Source organism: Phoca vitulina, unplaced genomic scaffold (assembly GCF_004348235.1).
Source record: "Phoca vitulina isolate PV1807 unplaced genomic scaffold, GSC_HSeal_1.0 scaffold46, whole genome shotgun sequence".
NCBI classification, from domain to species: Eukaryota; Metazoa; Chordata; class Mammalia; order Carnivora; family Phocidae; genus Phoca; species Phoca vitulina.
This window is the reverse complement of record NW_022589749.1, coordinates 4,062,982-4,082,368: the sequence shown is the minus strand read 5'-3', so window position 1 is coordinate 4,082,368 and position 19,387 is coordinate 4,062,982. Positions and strand designations below refer to the sequence as shown.

The 19,387-nt window shown below is 39.7% G+C and overlaps 1 protein-coding gene across 2 annotated transcripts in view; it reads right to left on the bottom strand.

Moving 5' to 3' along the window:
- MED13L (mediator complex subunit 13L) overlaps nt 1-19,387 on the bottom strand; it is a 307,633-nt gene that overhangs the window by 10,118 nt on the left and 278,128 nt on the right. For both annotated transcript variants that reach the window (XM_032431544.1, XM_032431545.1), the window contains exons 18-26: nt 15,388-15,567; nt 14,548-14,771; nt 12,306-12,498; nt 11,193-11,619; nt 10,422-10,641; nt 9,027-9,215; nt 4,374-4,597; nt 4,037-4,179; nt 936-1,094 (exon numbers count right to left, since the gene is read on the bottom strand). In XM_032431544.1, coding sequence (XP_032287435.1) covers nt 936-1,094; nt 4,037-4,179; nt 4,374-4,597; nt 9,027-9,215; nt 10,422-10,641; nt 11,193-11,619; nt 12,306-12,498; nt 14,548-14,771; nt 15,388-15,567 — 1,959 coding nt within the window. The remainder of the gene's footprint in view (nt 1-935; nt 1,095-4,036; nt 4,180-4,373; nt 4,598-9,026; nt 9,216-10,421; nt 10,642-11,192; nt 11,620-12,305; nt 12,499-14,547; nt 14,772-15,387; nt 15,568-19,387) is intronic.

Below are 19,387 nucleotides of genomic sequence, written 5' to 3'. Positions count from 1 at the left end.
AGAAGAACCATGAGAGATGATGGACTCTGAAAAACAAACTGAGGGTTCTAGAGGGGAGGGGGGTGGGAGGATGGGTTAGCCTGGTGATGGGTATTGAGGAGGGCACGTTCTGCATGGAGCACTGGGTGTTATGCACAAACAATGAATCATGGAACACTACATCTAAAACTAATGATGTAATGTATGGGGATTAACATAACAATAAAAAAATTTTGAAAAAATGGATTGTGGTGATAGCTGTACAACTATATAAATTTACTAAAAATAATTGAGCTGTACATTTACATTGATGAATTGTAAGACATGTAAATTATATTTCAATAAAGCTGTTAAGAGAGAAAAAAGAAAAAAAGAAAAAAGAAAATTGCTTAGTTATAAAATTACAAAATAGCTTAGCTGCTAATTTTTAAAAAATTCTGTGGCCACAATCTTTTGGCTATCCACACACTAGCACTCCCATTTACTGAGCACTTACTCCGGGCCAGATACTGCACTAACTACTTTACCTCTCTATTTGTCTCACCATTCATCCTCAACCACATCAGAAAGACTCAAATATCCTCTCGAGGCTGCTTAGAGATTGTCAAATATCTGTCTTCAAAAGGATATTCAAATATGTATCACAACAGTAGTGTCCCCTTTAGGGGTTTCTGGAGGGTGATCCTCATACACTAACAACAATTGGGGTCACAGTAACTGGCCATGACTCTAAGAGCTCTCAGTCTTAGGCTCTCTTCCAAATGATGGTCAACAAAGATAACAAAATCACAAACCCCTCCCCTTGGAAGAGACCAAATTTCCATTTTTGAACCCTAAGTACAATCTTCTCTCACAAAGGTAATGAAGATCTATTCTACACTTGTCTGTAGACTTAAGTTTGAGTGAGCTGAACTGATGTGACAGCTCACTAATGAAACTGACAAGCAGAGATTTACCTGGCATCACTACGAAGGACCCCTGGGGCTCCATGGCAACCAGGCAGGCACTAAGGATTGAAGGAGAGTCTGCGGCAGAGATCCCACACATCCGGCACACGTCCTTGAGCCGTTTGCTGATTGTCTGTAGTGAACATTCTCCAAGGAGGATACTCCAATCTGAAATCAAATATCACAGTCATACACAGTCTTTAGAAATTCATACTGATAGGAGGTTTAAGCGTTTTACCAGATTTGCCTGGTAATTGAATTTCCAGGATTGACCCTAAAGGGAATAAGGCTTTACACAGGTTCCCTTTCTTGCTACAAAGAAAATGTTACTTGACCTCTCTTACACTTCATTAACAAAGAAACAAAGGCCTACTATTCTGTCAACTGAAATCATGTCTGAAATGAGCTGGGAGAGTCCAGCACAGACCCACATAGATTCAGGCGCTTCAAATGCTTTTTTGATGATGAGGCCAATCTGTTCTATCCTTTCTTCTCCTCCTCTTTCTCCAGGTCTGGTTCTTTCACTGCCCCTCCACCCCCCGCCCCCATCAGCACTTTTCTTTAGAAGAATGCACAGTTGGAGGCAAACCTCAGTTCTATTTACTGTTGTAGGTTGGTTGTTTCCATGAAAGGCAGTGCAGAAATAAGGGGAACCCTTCTCAGAAGGCCCAAGAGAGCCGATAAACAATGGGTGTGAGTGAAATGCTCCAAATGATGTCACACTAATTGTTCCAGATTAAAACGCTGGCACAAATTTTCTGATATTTGTTTATTGCCTCCACATAAAGGCACTATGTGTACTCAGAGAACAGTAGAGGGTTACGTTACTCTGGCAGTGGAAAAGTACTTAGTCTTCTCTCTGACCTCCAGCACACACGGAACACGCCATGCCCCTGCGGCAGCACACACTACCCATGTCCCGCCCCACCGTCCCACTGAGGAAAGGCCACCCCACCACCACCTTCACATAGTTTTTTCAAACACACTGTTCTCCCCTTAAAGAGGTGAAAGGAACAAATGTTTCTTATTTCATATTCCTAAAGAACCTTAAACTGAAATGGCTGAAATAAAAGTGAAATAAAAGACATGAAGAATGTATTTTTAAAGCCACAGAAAAATCAAACAGGCATGAGTTTTGTATTTAAAACCATCTAAGAAAGGAAAAGCAGTATCTGTATTTTATCACAAATACTCTGGTAATAAAAAACAAAAATTCACACAGTCGACTCTGAAATCTGTAGGCTCACACGTGATACTGTCCCACAGAAATGCAACGTGGCGCAGACCTCAGGTCCCCAAAGGAAAGAAATGATCGGTAAACTGACCTCCCGTACACTAGGCTCTTCTCGGTGTCTCTGTCCCTTGAAAGTACATTGTCTCTCAACCTTTTGATGGGATCAGTCACACTTCTATTCCTTTCCCCTAAGAGATAAGAAGAGTGTGCCCCTGCTAACACACACACACACACACACACACACGCACGGGAAGGCAATGGCCTTAATAATTGTCCGAAACACCAAGTGACTAGACTAGTAGGCTACATTTTTATCCTCTCTTCTTCTTTTCTATTATATTCTAACTTTTCCCAAGGGTTAAAAGCAGCTCAAACCCTTTAAGAGATAAGAGTGACTATAAGGCATACCAAGAGATGGGATAGGGATTCTGACAGAAATGAAATGATGAATCCCCCAATGCATCAGACCTCCAGGCTACCAATACAAGATTCATTTTTAAAGAATATCATACTTATAAATGAAAAGGGTAATATTTTTTATTTAATTAGTAAAAAAATTTTTTGCACACAACAGATTCCTAAGCAAACACCTGTATTCAATACTTATGTAACATAATACGTGTTAACTTACTCGAGCACTTGCTACAATGTAGGCTGTATCTTTATCAGGGGTTTTATTTCAGAGGTTCCACGAACACCTGATATAAATTTCATGCAAAGAAACAACACATGCACTCTAATGCAAGGGTTCCGCAAACTATGGTCTGCAGGCCAAATCCTGCTCACCGCTTGTGTCTGTAAATAAAGTTTTATTGGAACAGAGCCCAATGCATTCACTTAGGTGTTGTCTGTGGCTGCTTTGACTTTACAATGGCAGAGTTGAGAGGCTGCAACAGTGACAAAGCTGGCCTGCAGAGCTGAAAGTATTACCTGGCCCTTTACATAGACAGTTTGCTGACTCTGCTCTAATACACTTGAATGCACAAAACCACCAAGCTAATTTGTGACATATGCTTTGCTTTTGTGTAGACCTTAGGGAAAAAAACAAAAAAAAACCCTCCCATCTATACGTACATACTGAACTTTTTATAAACGTGTCATTGATTCATAAGGCTTTAAAAAAAACAATCTAGAACTATTCACACTGCTCAGGTAAAGTGGCTATAGTAAGAGAGCAAACGAGCTTGGCGCAAAGCCAGGCAACGCGCTGCCAGTGGTCAGCTGGGCTGTTCGTTACTTTTAGTGCTTTGTGACTGTTATATTTATGACGGGAAATATTAGCAGTTGGTAGGTAGATTTGGGGATTCAACTTAAAAAGTCTGCTCTCTTAAGAGTCCAGACTGAAGTCTATCAGACAGTGGCAATGTGAATAAAGACCATTCCAACTTACAACTACTTGTCCTTATAAATCAGGATTATCTTGCCCTTGTGCCACCAACACAAAATAAATACAAACTACATCACGACATCAATCACCAAAAATAAAGAAACAGAAGTCTATTCTTATATGACTTCTACTATCATCCATAATCTCTCATTTAAATTTTCGTGTTAAAACTGACTTGATCTCACTGACTCAGTACATAAATAAACGTTAGAAGTTCTAATTTACTATCACTTTTATATTAATAAAACATTCTTTTTCCTGTCTTATATATTGGGGTTCAGTATTTAAGATTTTCTTTGGTAAACAGTTTTGTTGATAATGAGAAGTTTAAAAACTGCACTTAAAACTACATTTAAAAGAATCAGAAAATATAAATCTGCTTTATTCTTACTACTAACTTTATAATTTTCTCCCTCAGCTCAGTTAGGGACATTAGCTTAACCCTTTTTTCCTTTGTTTCCTGTACTGATTGCTTCAAGAATCTCTCACCTTTAAGCTCCCCATGGCCAAGCCGCCCAAGTCGGCCGATTACAACTCTCCAGGGTAGAGATGTCATTTGGACAATACCTATGCACCACTCCCATAACTTCTGTAGTCCAATTTTACGTGCAGATACTTTACTCCTCCGTGATCTAAAAAAGAAAGAAGTGAGCAAGGGGTCCCCAAATGAGTCAAAGTTATCACTTAGCAAGACAAAACCCAGAAAATTCCAAAAAGCCCACCCACACAGCACCCACTGCATTTAGACAGGAAAATCAGAATGACTCATATCTGAGGAAAGGCACAGCATCAATTTATATGCGGCATAAACACCAAGGCTCCTCACCTGTTTGGTAAAGCAATATTTACAATACAAGTTTCTAATAATTCCCCATGGAGGTCAGTGCAGGAAGCCAAAAGCCAGCGCTGGTCATGAGACAGACAGTAGCCCACAAAGAGCACGTTGTATTTCTGGCTCGCCTCCCCAAATGTCTCTCCCAGCTCCGTCTGCTTGTCTTTGATTGGGGCCAATATAAAAGGAGGGGAATAAAGCTGGATTGGGCTGGGTCGCTGAAATCAAAATAAAAGTCAGTATCAACACAAAGCCACCCAACTCAATGTTTACAACAAAACCCCAATTAGCACTTGAAACCAATAGGGAGTAATGACAACAGACTGCCCCCCAGAAGTATTACATACATAAATAGTAAGTGATAAGACAGAAAACAAAAAGATTGTTTAAGTGACATCAGCTAGGGAACCCCAATCAAGCCAATGTTTCCTTATTAAAAGGAAATTACTATTTTAGAAAGTAAACTGGCCCCACTTCGTTAGTCATCAGGAAAGCAGAAATTAAAACCACAATGAGATACTACTACATACCCACCAGAATGTCAAATAAAAAAGAAAACACCAAGTATCAGTGAGAATGTGGAGCAACTAGAACTTTCATGCACTGCTGGTGATGCAATCTCTTTGGGAAAGTGACAATCTCTGCTAAAGCCAAACATATACATACCCTGTGACCCAATCCAATGGACATACATGTTTACCAAAGGGCAGGTGTAAGACTGTTCACAACAGTTTTAATCCTAACAGCTCCAATTAAAAAATAACCTTAAATGCCCACCACCAGTAAAATGGAAGATAAACTGTGTTATAGTTATACAATCAGAATATTAAACAGCGAAGACATGTAAAACCACCACTACCTGCAACAGAACAGATGAATCTAGACACTGGAGAAAAGAAGCCAGACACAGAAAATACCAATTATATGACTCAATTTACATGAAAGTCAAAAACAGGCAAGATATGTTTCTGTTAAGTCAGAACACTGATTACCGATAGAATGACTAGAAGGGACATGAAAGATGTTTCTCGATGCTTCTTAGGTTTTGTTTCTTGTGCTTGTTACATGATGTGTTCAGTGAAAATTCATCAAGTGGTATACTTATGATTGGGTACTTTTCAGTATGTATTTATACTTCAGTGTGTGTGTGTGATTTAAGAAATCAAAGCATTAGCTGTTACCAGTTAAGACAAATATTTTAAACCAACTGTGACAAAGTTTAGTTGTCACCATTTTTTTTTTACAGCTATTATACACATTTCAATATTTAATAGCCTACAGCAGGGGTCAGCACACTTCCATAAAGGACAGACAGTAAATATTTTAGGCTTTATGGGTCTCTCTTCTTCTGAGTATTCTTCTCTTTTTAAAAATGTAATAATCATTCTTATCCAGGTCATACCAATACAGGCTGTAGCAGGCTGGATTGAGCCCACATAGTTGCTGATCCCTGAATGAATACATATTCATACATACAAATGTACATGTAGCATACATTGATTTATGGCATAAAAATAGTAATAACGAAATTACAGAATTTTAAAGCTAAAATAAAGACCTGAGCAAGAGTCTAATCCAATTCCTTCATTTTAGGGATACAAAATACAGGGCTAGAAATATTCAATAATGTGCTCGAACTTTCAAAGCTAACCTTATCATCGACCCATTCATTTTCCCTATACCTGGAAAGTCTACTCCTAGGTATTTACCAAGAGAACGGAAACCATTTTAAACATAAACACTTGTGCACAAATGTTCAAAACAGTATTACTCACAATAGCTAAAAAGTGGAAAAACCCAAATGTCCATCCACTAAAGAACGAGTAAACAAAATGTGGTATATACCCATCCAATGGAGTATCATTTAACCATAAAAAGAAATACTATACATGCAAAGACATGTATCATATGACCTCACTGATATGAGGAATTCTTAATCTCAGGAAACAAACTGAGGGTTGCTGGAGTGGGGGGGGGGTGGGGGGGATGGGGTGACTGGGTGATGGACACTGGGGAGGGTATGTGCTCTGGTAAGCGCTGTGAATTGTAAAAGACTGTTGAATCTCAGATCTGTACCTCTGAAACAAATAATGCAATAGATGTTAAGAAAGAAAAAAAGAAGAAGAAGAATGTAGCAGGAGGGGAAGAATGAAGGGGGGGAAATCGGAGGAGGAGAAGAACCATGAGAGACGATGGACTCTGAAAAACAAACTGAGGGTTCTAGAGGGGAGGGGGGTGGGAGGATGGGTTAGCCTGGTGATGGGTATTGAGGAGGGCACGTTCTGCATGGAGCACTGGGTGTTATGCACAAACAATGAATCATGGAACACTATATCTAAAACTAATGATGTAATGTATGGGGATTAACATAACAATAAAAAAATTAAAAAAAAAAAAGAATGATGGTGTTAAAAGACAAAAAAAAAAAAAAGAAATACTATACATGCTATGACATGAATGGACCTTGAAAACATGCTAAATGAAAGAAGCCAGACATAAAAGATTACATATTGTATGATCTATTTATAGGAAGTGTCCAAAACAGGAAACTCCATAGAGACAGAAAGTAGACTAGTGGCCATCAAGGGCTGGGGGAGGGGAAATGAGTGGCTGCTAATAGGTATGGCGTTTCTTTCCAGGTTGGCAAAATGTTCTAAAATGAGACAGCAGTGATAGTTGTACAATTCTGTGAACAAACTAAAAACCACTGAACTATGCAATTTTTAAAAGGGTGAATGTTATAACATGCGAATTATGCCTCAATAAAGCTTTCAAACAAAACAAAACAGTCCAGGTGAGACCGCCTGAAAAGTTTAGCAAAAAGTAAAAGGTTAAATGTCAAGTATCTTAGATGCAATAGACAGCCTGTGATAAATCACAAAGTAAAATACTATTCCCAAACTGCTTTTCAGATACCGGATATTCTATGAAAAACAAAAGTGACACCGCCAACAGGATTTCTTCTAATACTTGCACGGTAAATACTAAAATCCATTCCTTCTTATGTAAAATGCGCTTGCATAAGACTGTGCCGCAGTAGAGATTCGGAATTCCCGAATGCAGAGGCCTGGCTGTCGCGCTCCCCACTGCGTCCTCAGCACCTACCCTAGTGCCTGGCACGCAGCAGACACCGGGCTGCATTTACTGAATGAAAGTGCCCTGTTCTAGCTGCAGACTGAGGGGAGCGGCAGCATTTAGCAATTAACCATTACCATATACATGTAAAAATTTATAAACCTCAGGAAATACTCCTAATATTTGATTTTGTTTTTAATAAAGTCAAATGATTTCTTTCTCTTCCTGTTTCAAAGCAAAAGGGGAAAAAAGGCTTATTTTTGCCATTTATTTTCATCTAGATTCATCCATTTATCTCAGGAACTATTGACCATGTTCTGCCAGTATGTTATAAACTTTAAAACTTTTAGATAATGCCTCAGGACATCTTAATACAGGTAGTCGGCCTTTGCTCCCCTCTACGAAAATGCAGAACACTATCAGTTATAATTTGAAATTGCGGTAACTTCTTACCAATGACTGCATCTGAACTGCAGAATAACCACGAGAGGTAAAGAACTAAAAAGTTCTACGTTTATAAAGAAAGGCAATAACTCAATTTCTGGAGACAAAAGAAGAAACAAGTAGAAATAATTTTTTTTTTTAATTCTAGAAAAAGCTAACAGAGAAAATAGATGAACTGTTCACAAAAGTGAAAAAATTAAAACTCCAAAGAATAAACCAACCTGAACTGCCAAAGACAGAAACTGTACATAACTGCAGAATAAATGTGGGTTGTGGGCTGAGCCATTTCTTCTGGATCAAGTGACAACAAATGTGGTATTAACCACATGCCTAATTTTTTCCCACTTCTAAGTTTTTATTTATCTAAGAGATAAGCATTTCATTGTGTTTCCCAGAAAAACTTACATTACCAACTAAAATCAGCAGGTTTTGGTGTTTTTAAGTTCTTTTATACGGCGAAGAAGTGTTTGCTGGCTTTTACTAACAGGTAAACTTTCATGCAAGGAAAGTTGTGGGAACTGATTTCTGAAAGCTTTGAAACTTCTAAACACTGCCCTGTTCATCTATCTTCAGGATAAAATGACGAGTAAAATAAAATATACAACTTTTGTTTGGTGTTTTAAAATTCCTCTAGAGGTACATATTTGTGGGAAGTAAGGTTTAAGAACATGGAGAGAAAAAGCATTCATTCATAGAGCAGAAGCACGGAGATATGGGAAGAGAAAGCAAGCCCTGTAAAAACGCGCCTGGGAAAATGAGGAGCCCCCGCCAAGTGCACACAGGCAGAGCTGCCGCACCAGGAGAGAAGAGAGGGTGGAAGGAAGAAAGTCCGTGACTGAATAGCAGATTAGCTTCAAAAAATAAAAAAACAAAATAAACAGAGTAAAGTCCAACATCCGTAAGTAAAAGTGATGAGTATATTGTTGCCTTAGGTCCTACATCCAAAAACACCGAGAGTTTGCTTGCCTCTTTTCTCAAAAAATTTTACAAGTTTAGAGAAGTACCTCCTCTATTTTAAATTAAGGATCAGAGAAACCTCCCAGTATTAACAAAGGCCGAAGGCCACCCCAGCAGCCAACTCTAGGACAAAAGCACTCTTCTGGCAGCTTCTGCCGTACGACCACCTACCTCTGGGTTCTTGAGGGTCATCTCGATGCTGGCGGCAGGCCCGAACCCCGTGAGGGACTTAATGTGGATCTGTGTGGGCAGCGGTCGCCGGCACTGACAGTACACGGAAAACGCCATGGACTTCAAGTACTGAATGTAGAACACCTGCTCGTCCTTCATTGTCTGCAGCATGTACTGGCAAGGCACGATCTACACACAAACACAACTAGAAGCTGAGATCTGCTGCGCTTGGAAAATGAAATGGCACCAGTTCTGTGCCGAAAGAGGGCAGGGAGCTTTAGGTTTAAAATATGTAAGGGGCGCCTGGCTGGCTCAGTCAGTGGAGCATGCAACTCTCGATCTCGGGGCTGTGATTTCGGGCCCCACACGGGATGCAGAGATTGCTTCAAATCAAATTAAATCAAATATAATACATATATATATATATAATTTACATAATTTAACTCAATTCCTTAGATGACATAAAACCCTCTATTACAAAGATACACCAACAACTGAAGAAAATATGTCAACTTGTTGGTCAAGTTACAGTCACTTAGAAATCACCCTGTTCCTTTTTTAGGGATAAAGTGTCAATTTATTGTTGCCATACTCCAAAATGTTAAAACTTGCTTCTTAATGTAGTTCTCCTTTTTATCATATATACACATAGTGTGCGTGGTAACTTTGGAATTATTGTCTAAGGACGTGAGACACAAACTTCATGATGAAAAACAATCAACAACCTATTCTGGTAACTTTAATTTCAGTGTTTTAATTCTGTAAGATGGCTTTAGTGAAAGTGACAGTAAAACAAAACCCAAACACCCAAGGTATCATTCTTCACCTGTTATCAAAATCTTGTAAAATTATTACACTATAAAGCTGGCAAGGCGGTAGTGAAAGACGCACGCTCACTGCTCAATGAAGGGAATGTAAATAAACGTAACTTTTCTGGAAAGGAATCTGGTATTATTTATCAGTACTGTATCTAAGAATGACCTGAAGTGTGAAAAAGAGATTATAAAGATGTTTATTTATTACAGCTTTATTTATAATAGCAAAATTTAGAAACAAATTAAATATCTGTACAGTAATAATTAAATATGGAGAACATGCACTCCTTATAAATGCTGCTTGTAAGAATTTTAAACAACATGGAAAAGCATGAATAATGTTAAGTATTAAAGAATAAAAATTATACTAAAAGTATGACTGCAACTCTGTAAACAAACGTACACAAAAAAGGCTAGAAACACACCAAAATGTTATGCAATGGTGACTTAATCTAAAGGTAGAATTATGAATATCTTTTCCTTTATACCTTTCATGTACTTCCAATTAAAAAAAAAATCATGAACTTGTATGTCACAAAAAACAACAACAAAAGCGAAAAATAAAGTTGCAAATAGTTACCTGGAGAATGAAAGAATTTCTCATATGCTCAGGTAAATTATCTAGCATCTCTGTGTAGCAGCGCATCAAACTCAACAGCCAAAAGTTTCCAGAAGTGGAGTCTTCGTCTGCAGTGTAAGTGAAGGGGTCCACCATGTAAATGACAACAGCTGGAGGATAGGCCTGGCTGTCTGCAGAGTCAGGCTCAGTGGGAATTCCTATTCTCTCTCGTTCTGTGACACTGCAGAGAGAGCCACTTATGAGATGCACAAAATAAATACAAGTCACACAAAATAAACCAGTTCCAGAGCACACCGACCCCCTGGACAATGATTACAGATTAAATATAACATCAATATGTGTATTACCAAAATGAAAGCAAACCAAGCCAGTTAGTACCAAGACAGGTGGGAAATGACAATATACTCCTTTAAATGGGAGATCTCTTTTCCCACTCCCTCTTTTTCCTGGGGCCATATTCTAAAAAGATGTTTTATAATACTATTAATGTTAGTGGGAATGGCTTACTATTGCTATTATCCATATATTCTGTTCACATAGTAATAGAATTATCAGTAAAACTTACTACGAAGCTAATAAGTTTATAAGAAGTCTCAAATTTCTTAACACTGAAGCAACAGACTGACAGTTGTTACTTCCTTTTGGGAAGAAGAGAAATAGAGCACTTCACTAGACAGAGAGATTCATGAGGTTGAGGGGGACAGCTGCGTGCAGAAGAGTAAGTAAGGAGTCCAAGATAAAGCCACTCGTCTCAATCGGTGAACAACGTACCTTTCTTGTCCATCCTGAGAGGGCTGAGAGGAGCTCTGCCCAGGCTCAGCGTCTCCACCACAGCCTATGTTCCCTTGCGTTCGATCTGCAGAACCGGCCCCAGTGCTGGGGTTCTGCCCTCCAACACTAGCACTGAATCCTGAAGAAGAGGTAGTGCTCATCTGGTTAATAACGGGAGCAGGGGCAGATGATGAGACGGGTGGCACAGAGGAACCAGACGCGGAGCTACTTGCTGCAGGGTTCCCAGAACTGCTGTTCGAGGTGGGATTGAATGCACTGCCAGTTGAGGGTGCTGCTGATCCTGAATTTGAAGCTAGAGGCCCAGCGTTCCCAGGTGTAGCTTGTCCCTGTGCTGCTGCTGGTGGGGACTGGTACTTAGGTGGTATCAACAAGCTGCTATCAAGCTGCAGAGTGGCTAGATAAGGTGCTGAAAGAGGACGTGCAGAGAGGTGACATCAGTGATGGTCTGCAGTGTCGGACTGAATCAGAAATTCAGAATGGCCACTTTTTTTAAAATTATGCTTTCAGGCTGCAGTACTCTGATTATGACACCCAAAATGCTATCTCCACACTTGAATATATGCTTCCATATTCTGCAAACATGGAAATGAACACGAAGCTACTTTTTATAAATTCTGGTGAAGAGGCTTATTTGAAAAAAAAAAAAAAAAAGAAAGAAAGTTAATCCCTTGTAACATTTTCCTCTCAGACTGACTCTGCCTGCCTACACTGAAGACTGAGAGGCCGTCTATTCTATCGCCACCACGGGATACCAGGCTCCTCTGTGTACTGAGCTTTAAAAGCTTCCAAGATTCTCTTGGGAATGTCAGTTAAACTTACGCAGTTAATACCAAGTCCTGCTGCTAAGTTTTCAAAATGTGGAGTAAATTAGATATGACTTCTTTAGGCAACTTTAAATTGCTTTTAAAGAATGTGTGTGCACATAAAAATTAGCATTTAACGACCTAGAACACAGAAATTAGACCTAAATAAATACAGTAATGGAACACTAACATTACCTGAGACGAAAGTAGCATAATGCTGCTTCCCAAAGGGGGACAATTTGCTATTTTACTTCTCAGACTCTACTTAGCCAAATAAATTCCCATTTACCTAGGTGATGGCGGCAAACTTGCGCATAAAGTTTGAGTCTGGAATGATTGTCATTCTCCTCACTGCTCCACGGCTGGTTGAACCACTCGCTCACAAGCTCGTCAGTCAGCTTCTGGGCCACGGTCTTTCCCACGCGCATGATTCCATCTCGTAGCACTTTGCAGATGGGCTTGTGCTGCCCAAGCCTACACATCTGATACCGCAAGCAAGATCATTATTTACAATAGGAACCACTCCTGCCGTCAGTGGGGGAAACTATCATCCACATGGAAGTATTTTGTTTTTTCTTTTTCTTTTAGCATTAACACAAGCAACCAAACCAACATTATACGCTGGTCCTTTCTGGTAATTATAATGTATGCTGAGACTGCTGTCTCTCCAAAAACTGGCCTAGACCCTCTAAAGAAAAATAAATGTTTCTTCACCCCAGCCAATTCCTCCCATACAAGGGAAGATCGCTGAGCACTACCTGACTGCTAATGGTCAAATAAAGAATTAACCAGATTCCTGTTTACTAAGGCTGACTGAGACATATGTCCACTAAAACCTCTTAAGTAATCCCTACTCATAATGTTTTCCCATAAGATAACATTAAAATTTTATGGGCCATCTGTTACACTGTTACATTTGGAGATCACCAATAGCAGAGGCCACTGAATCAGTGGATATGCTGATCACTTTTTAAAAGTAAACAGTTGTTTTAAGCACAATGAGATTCTGTTCTTAATCTCCAGGACATTAAATGGGTACTTATGGCAAAGAATTAATATAATACACCTGCAAAAAATAAGCTACTTAACTATCTATTCACCAACAGGAGAGCCCACATTATCCCTTATTAGAGGTGATAACTGAAGGTTTACCAAGCCCCTACAAAGTTCTCTAGCACACACTCTTCTTTTTTTTTTTTTTTTTTAAAGATTTTATTTATTTGAGAGAGAGAGCATGAGAGGGAGGAGGGTCAGAGGGAGAAGCAGACTCCCTACTGAGCAGGGAGCCCGATGCGGGACTCGATCCCGGGACTCCAGGATCATGACCTGAGCCGAAGGCAGTTGCTTAACCAACTGAGCCACTCAGGCGCCCTAGCACACACTCTTCTTAACCAGGTGTGTACTACCGCCAAATGAGCAATCCTAGTGAAGTCATTAGGCTCTAAAAAGATCCGGCAATGCTTTTATGTTTTGTAACTCATTTCAAAGTTTCATGCAAGAGAAGAGCTGGGCTTTAAAAAAATTGCTTAGACAAGTTTTCTGTGTTATGGTCCTTATGATTTAATAGCATTACACATCCATGGGCCAGGCACTGTACAGAAATTACTGTATCTAAGGGTTCCTTTAGGGGCTTAACTGATGCTATTACCTCATACATTAGCATCTCCTCACTTCTTTGTAGCAACACGTAAGTTTGCTATTTCATGTGTGCCCATCCATTTCCAGATAGCGAATGTTCCGTTATGAAATATTTTAGAAATTCTACTTGGCATTTTCTTTAACAAACACTTTTGTAATGTCTATAATATGCCTGTAACAGTTCTTTATAAATACTAATTTCATTTAATCTTGCCAAAAATAAAGATATTAGAAGTATAAGATACGAAGAATTTAGTGTACATATATTTTGGCAGAAAAAATGTGGCACTTACCCTTCAGAGATACTCATGATTCTAATTTTTCAATAGTAACAGTAATTTGTGTACTAAATAGCTAAAATGATCTACCGGCTTTTAAATTATTATGATTATTACATTATTAATCTGTATCAAAATTTTAGTATTAAGATGAATGTAGTGTTAAATACACAACAGGGACATGATTCATTAAATTTATCTTTTGATTCAAAAATCTTCAAGGTAAACATTTTTATACTATTTTCAGGACCCCCCTCCAAAGAGATGTGCTTTCTTTTTGGTAAAGGTCATCTTCTGAACAGCCAGAACACCCCCGGGTAAGCAAAACTTTTAAACTCAAGCACATAAATGAGGAAAAAACAGCTGACAGAATTGTAAGATGTGTGGTAAGGCTGGCAGAGCAAAGTCTTCTAAATCTAACAAAATGTAAAGCCAAGAGGGGAAAGCAATTTACTTCCAGGAAAACTTGCCAATTTAACTCTCTCCTTTATCCTCCAACTATTTGCAAATTTTCTTTGAGATCTACCTTGAAGATACTTGTTCTTTAAAATTTAGTCATAGCTAGAAACAATCTGAGGACTCAAATCACAAAAATGATTTTCATGTCATTCTCACCTCATATACGGCGCTCAAGTCCCTGAAAAAAGTTTTGGCTCCTTCGAGCAAGGCCTCATTTTCTGGACACACCACAATATAGGCAACATCACGGTGGCCCCCATATGGGTCCAACAACAGCCTCTCCCAAAATGGCAAAGAGAATGGTGAGATGGTGAGGAAGTCTTTGTCGTAGCCTACCAGCAGAGTGGGAATGGGCAACGGCTCAGGAGATTCTTCTGAACCTGTAACCATAAGGCAGTTAGAAAGGTGCTTGCAAGTCTGTTTCCCACAACCTGGACAACTTAGAAGTTCTTGCTGCATTAGTCTTAATTCTGGCATCAGAAATTTCCTCATAGGTTGACAGGATCACTCAAAAGTATTCTTCAAATCCTCTAATTATGTGACCCCCAGTGAAGAACCTCATTTCAGTGAGTCAGAACGCGCTTAGAAAGGTCCAATAAGATCAGAGGGCAGATTAGAACAAGTTAAAGTTAGTTTTCCAAGCAGCACTACATCATTTCCTTTAAATTAAGCATTATAATCCTGACTAGGAAGAAGTTGACAGAACTAGTTCAGAAGTTCATCCAGATGAAAATACAATGAGGATCAGGAAGATGAGGAAAATCTAATGAATACTCTATTTAAGGATTATTTTCCTCATTGACCTGGGTTCTGCCAACGATGCTTAGAAAACTGAACTCCAAACTGACTTTAGGAAAGAAAAAAGATTATAAAATTTAATAGTCATGAAGAAAAAGATTCTACTTCGTCAGTGAAGCTAGGGCTTGAAAGTAACTAAAGCTAGCTTTTATGGAACAAAAAAATTAAGAAGGAATTGAAACAGGGAAGAGATTCTACCATAGGTTCCCCGTCCTGCCATTTTGTGGAACTGCTGCCAGGTCAGTGGTCCCTGGACATGCTGTATGTTCTCCCAGGTCCTGCCCGTGCGCTTCTTTTGGATGGCATCTTGGAGAAAGGGCTGCAGTGACAACAGCATGCGGACCACATCTTGGGAGGAGAGCATGCTGATGTCTAGCACTGGAAGAGAAAGGAAATGAAAAGGAACAGAAATCATAAAGGGGGATCAACACTCTCCTCTTTCCTGCCATCATTCTGGACCTCAGTTATAGTCCATGACAAAGACGTTATTCGTGGTAGATTTTATTTTCAGTAGATTCTAAAATGCTTGACTTCCCAGTCAAGAGAAAAGATATTTTATTACTTTATTTATTATAAAGTAATTTATAATTTACTATTGGAAACAATAAAAGGAGAAATAAGTTACTCTGTATATAAGAGGTTAACTGTAGAATTGCTTAGAAATAAAAGGATGGATAGGGCTGACTCTTTAAAATCATACAAACCTGTTTCCAAGGTTGTTCATAGGAAAAGAGAGCTGTAAAAGTTTCTTAACTATTGTATTACTTTTACTTACAAAATCAAAGTTTTGAAAGTATGATCAGTGTGGGGGGAGGACTTAAATAGAAGCTCTTAAAAACTGTTAAAATGCTCTTAATGTAAAATGTTTTCACAAAATACAAAGCACACAGAGAGAAAGACAACTTTCCACGCAGGCAGAGGCGTAAGAAAACATGGCGAAAGCAATGACAGGACTGGAAGCCATCTGTCCACAGAAAAAGGTAGGATTCATGGTTTCAGAAGTAACATTCTTCCTACTAAGAGGGGCTCTTAACATAGAACCTGAAAAACCTCTCAGACTCTATGCAAAACTGTGCACACATGAACATATGTGTATTCTTTTCCAGGGAGAAAGGTCCATAAACGCTCATCAAATTCTCAAAAAGATCTGAAGAAAGAGCTAATGAAGTTTGAGGTGATCAGCTGCATACCTAAAGACCTTTCCTTACTCTTCCTTTTCTAGCTGATTAGGAAAGGAGCACAGATGGAAATCTAAGGTTTATCTACCAACTAAATCTGAAACACAGGGTGAAGACATCTCTAGGTGTATCCCTAAATCAAACACAAGTTGCTAATCTAAATTTCCAGCATCTCGGGAAAAACTGGGAGACCTGGGAAGCTGGAGGCCCATTCCTGCAGGAGCAGCATGGCTGGAGCGAAGGAGCAGTGCCCCCTTCAGACGGCTCTCCCCACCTGGCTCTGCTGCCTGCCTGAGAAGGAAGCAACGGTGAGCGCCTTTATCTTCAAGCCTGGGCTTCTTTTTTTCTTATAGTAAAGAAAAAAGTACTTCTTGTACCCATGGCTCCTATGAAAAGTTGGAAAATCACAGACCAAGAGAACCACAGGTCAGAGAAAAAAGCAGACCTCATTTTTTGTGGCTACTCGTGTGCACGCAGCGGAGAACGTGTTACTGCCAACACGGCGAGGGCACTGCTGCTTGCAAATCCGGCTCTGGCATCATTCATTTACATTATCTGTCTGGTACTGAGCTTCTGACTTTGGAACCCACACCTCCCCTGCAATAGACTCTGCTATTCTTCATATCCAAAGATGACAGTACTGATCCACCCACACACTGCTTTTCTGTCTGAAGGCTACTATCTAGTAAAAGGAACCACCCAAGATAATCACCCACATTTCTTTAGGGGAAAGACTGTACTTTCTTTTATTCATAAATGCATCCGGCAGACATTAATTAGAGGCCTGCTAAGTACAAGGCACTGTGCTCCAACCTAAGCAGTTGCAGACACGAGCGTAACCCTTGAATACTTCCTTATAAGTCTCCACCTCCGAGAAGTCTCCTGGCTTGGCTACTCAGAAAATGTCTATCATCCCCTACTCTACTGATTTCTGTCCTCTAAACATACTTTCTCATTCCAGATTTCCAACTGTATTTAAGAAGCTTATATAACCTTCTCCCCTACAAGACTGAGAGCTGTTCAGAGCAAGGTCCATGTTTCATTCATGTAACCGACCACACCAGCCCAACCTGTTCCCACCTCTCTACAGAAGCAGCTCCTCACCATGATCAAAAGGTATGTTTAATCCTATTCTTAAAAGCTCATCAGCACTTTAATGCTTCCTGACCACTCAGTCTTCTCTTTCTTGAAACTTGGTTACACAGAATTCAGCAAAACTGTCCCAAGCCCTCTTGTCATTCTAGGTTTCCTCCTCCTCAGTGAGCTTTCCTCCTCCCTCTGTGCCCCTGACTTGAGTATCTACAAGCCAACTACTCCCTTTCCCCTGAGCTGCAGGCCCGTGAAGTCCTAAGTGTCTACTTGACATCTCTACCTGGATATCTCAGAAGAGATCTTTAAAATTTCCAAAATTCAACTTAGGGAGCTTTCTCCCCAGACCTGGTCTTCCTCCAGTACACCTATCTTTGAACGACATCACTATCTGTCCAGGTTTACAAGTCACAAACCCAGGTGTCTTAACATCTCGCTCTCTGTGACCCCTAAAATCCAACCCACTACCAAGTCCTGCAGTCCGACTACTTCTTCAACATCTCTTGAATGTTTGCACTTCTTTTCCATCTCCTTTGCTAAGACAAGAAACCAAGCTATTATTTCTTATTTGAGCCAATGCACTAACCCCCTCGTCTCTCCGCCATTCCTGCCATTTCCACATCCACAGCTTACACTGCAGTCGGAGCTTATTTGTTTCTTAACTACACAAATCAGATGTCAATGCCTCTTCATAAACCCATCAATGACTCGTTAGGGCTCCCAGCCCCAGCAGGTCTCAAATGGCTCTTGGGAATCTAGCAGCTCCAAGCTTCCTTCAGTTCTTTGAAGATGTATTTATTTATTGGGGGGGAGGGGGGCAGCGCAGAAGCGGGGGGAAGGGGAGAGAATCTCAAGCAAATTCCCCACTGAGCGCAGAGCCTAACTTAGGGCTCGATCTCATGACCCTGAGATCATAACCTGAGCCGAAATCAGGAGTTGGATGCTTAACCTACTGAACCACCCAGGTACCACCCCCCTTTTAAAAAAAAAAAAAAAAGAAAAAAGAGATTTGTTTATTTGAAACAGAGTCCTTCAGGTCTTTCAAAGCTCCAAGCTCTATATAACTCTGGGCCTTCCCTCTTGCTGCTCCTTCTGCCTGGGGCACAATTCCTTGCTCTCTACCCTCTTTAGCCAGTTACTCTGTACTTGGCACTGAAATCTCTAATGTTACTACTTCTTCAAGGAGGTCTTCCTCGATCCCCAGCCTAGGAAGGCCCTCCCACCCCACGCTTTCATCGCTTATAACGGTTTACCCTAATAATATGCTAATTTGTATAATTATTTGATTAATCTGATGTCCATCTTCCAGAACAGATTAGAAAGTCCCTCAGAGAGGTGCCTTGTCTCTTTCAGTCATTTTATCCCCCAGGATGCATCACAGTATAGATAGTGAATGAATAAGGGAAGGGAACAGCAAGTTGCATGGCTCGCTTAAGAGCTCAACATCACAGATTATTTGTCAACTGGAGCTTTTAATAATAGAAGAGCCAGTGACATGGCTCAGGAACCACAACACAAAGTAAACTGTTATCATTGTTATAAGAGATGCAAAACACTGGAAAAGCAAAGGAAGGAGAAAATGCTCTGGAAATGGGTAGAAGGCTTCATGAGGAAGTATCATGGATGACTGATCTAGAATGGGTGGATTTAAACATGCAAGGTGTGCAAACTATTCGTCTGTGTACTCTCACTGATGCAGACAGGTAGCAGTCATAAGTTTCCCATAGGAACTGCCTATAGGAATTAATATGAGAAGTTTTCACAAAATAGTCTCCTCAAAAGGTGTTTCAATATAACATTGCTCCAGTCCTTAAATTTAAGATTATCCACAGAGCTCTTAACTTTAGTTCTTTTTTTTTTTTTAAGAAATGAAATTTAAAATTCTGTCCTATAACAAAGTAAAGAAAGTTTATAATTTACCATCATACCAA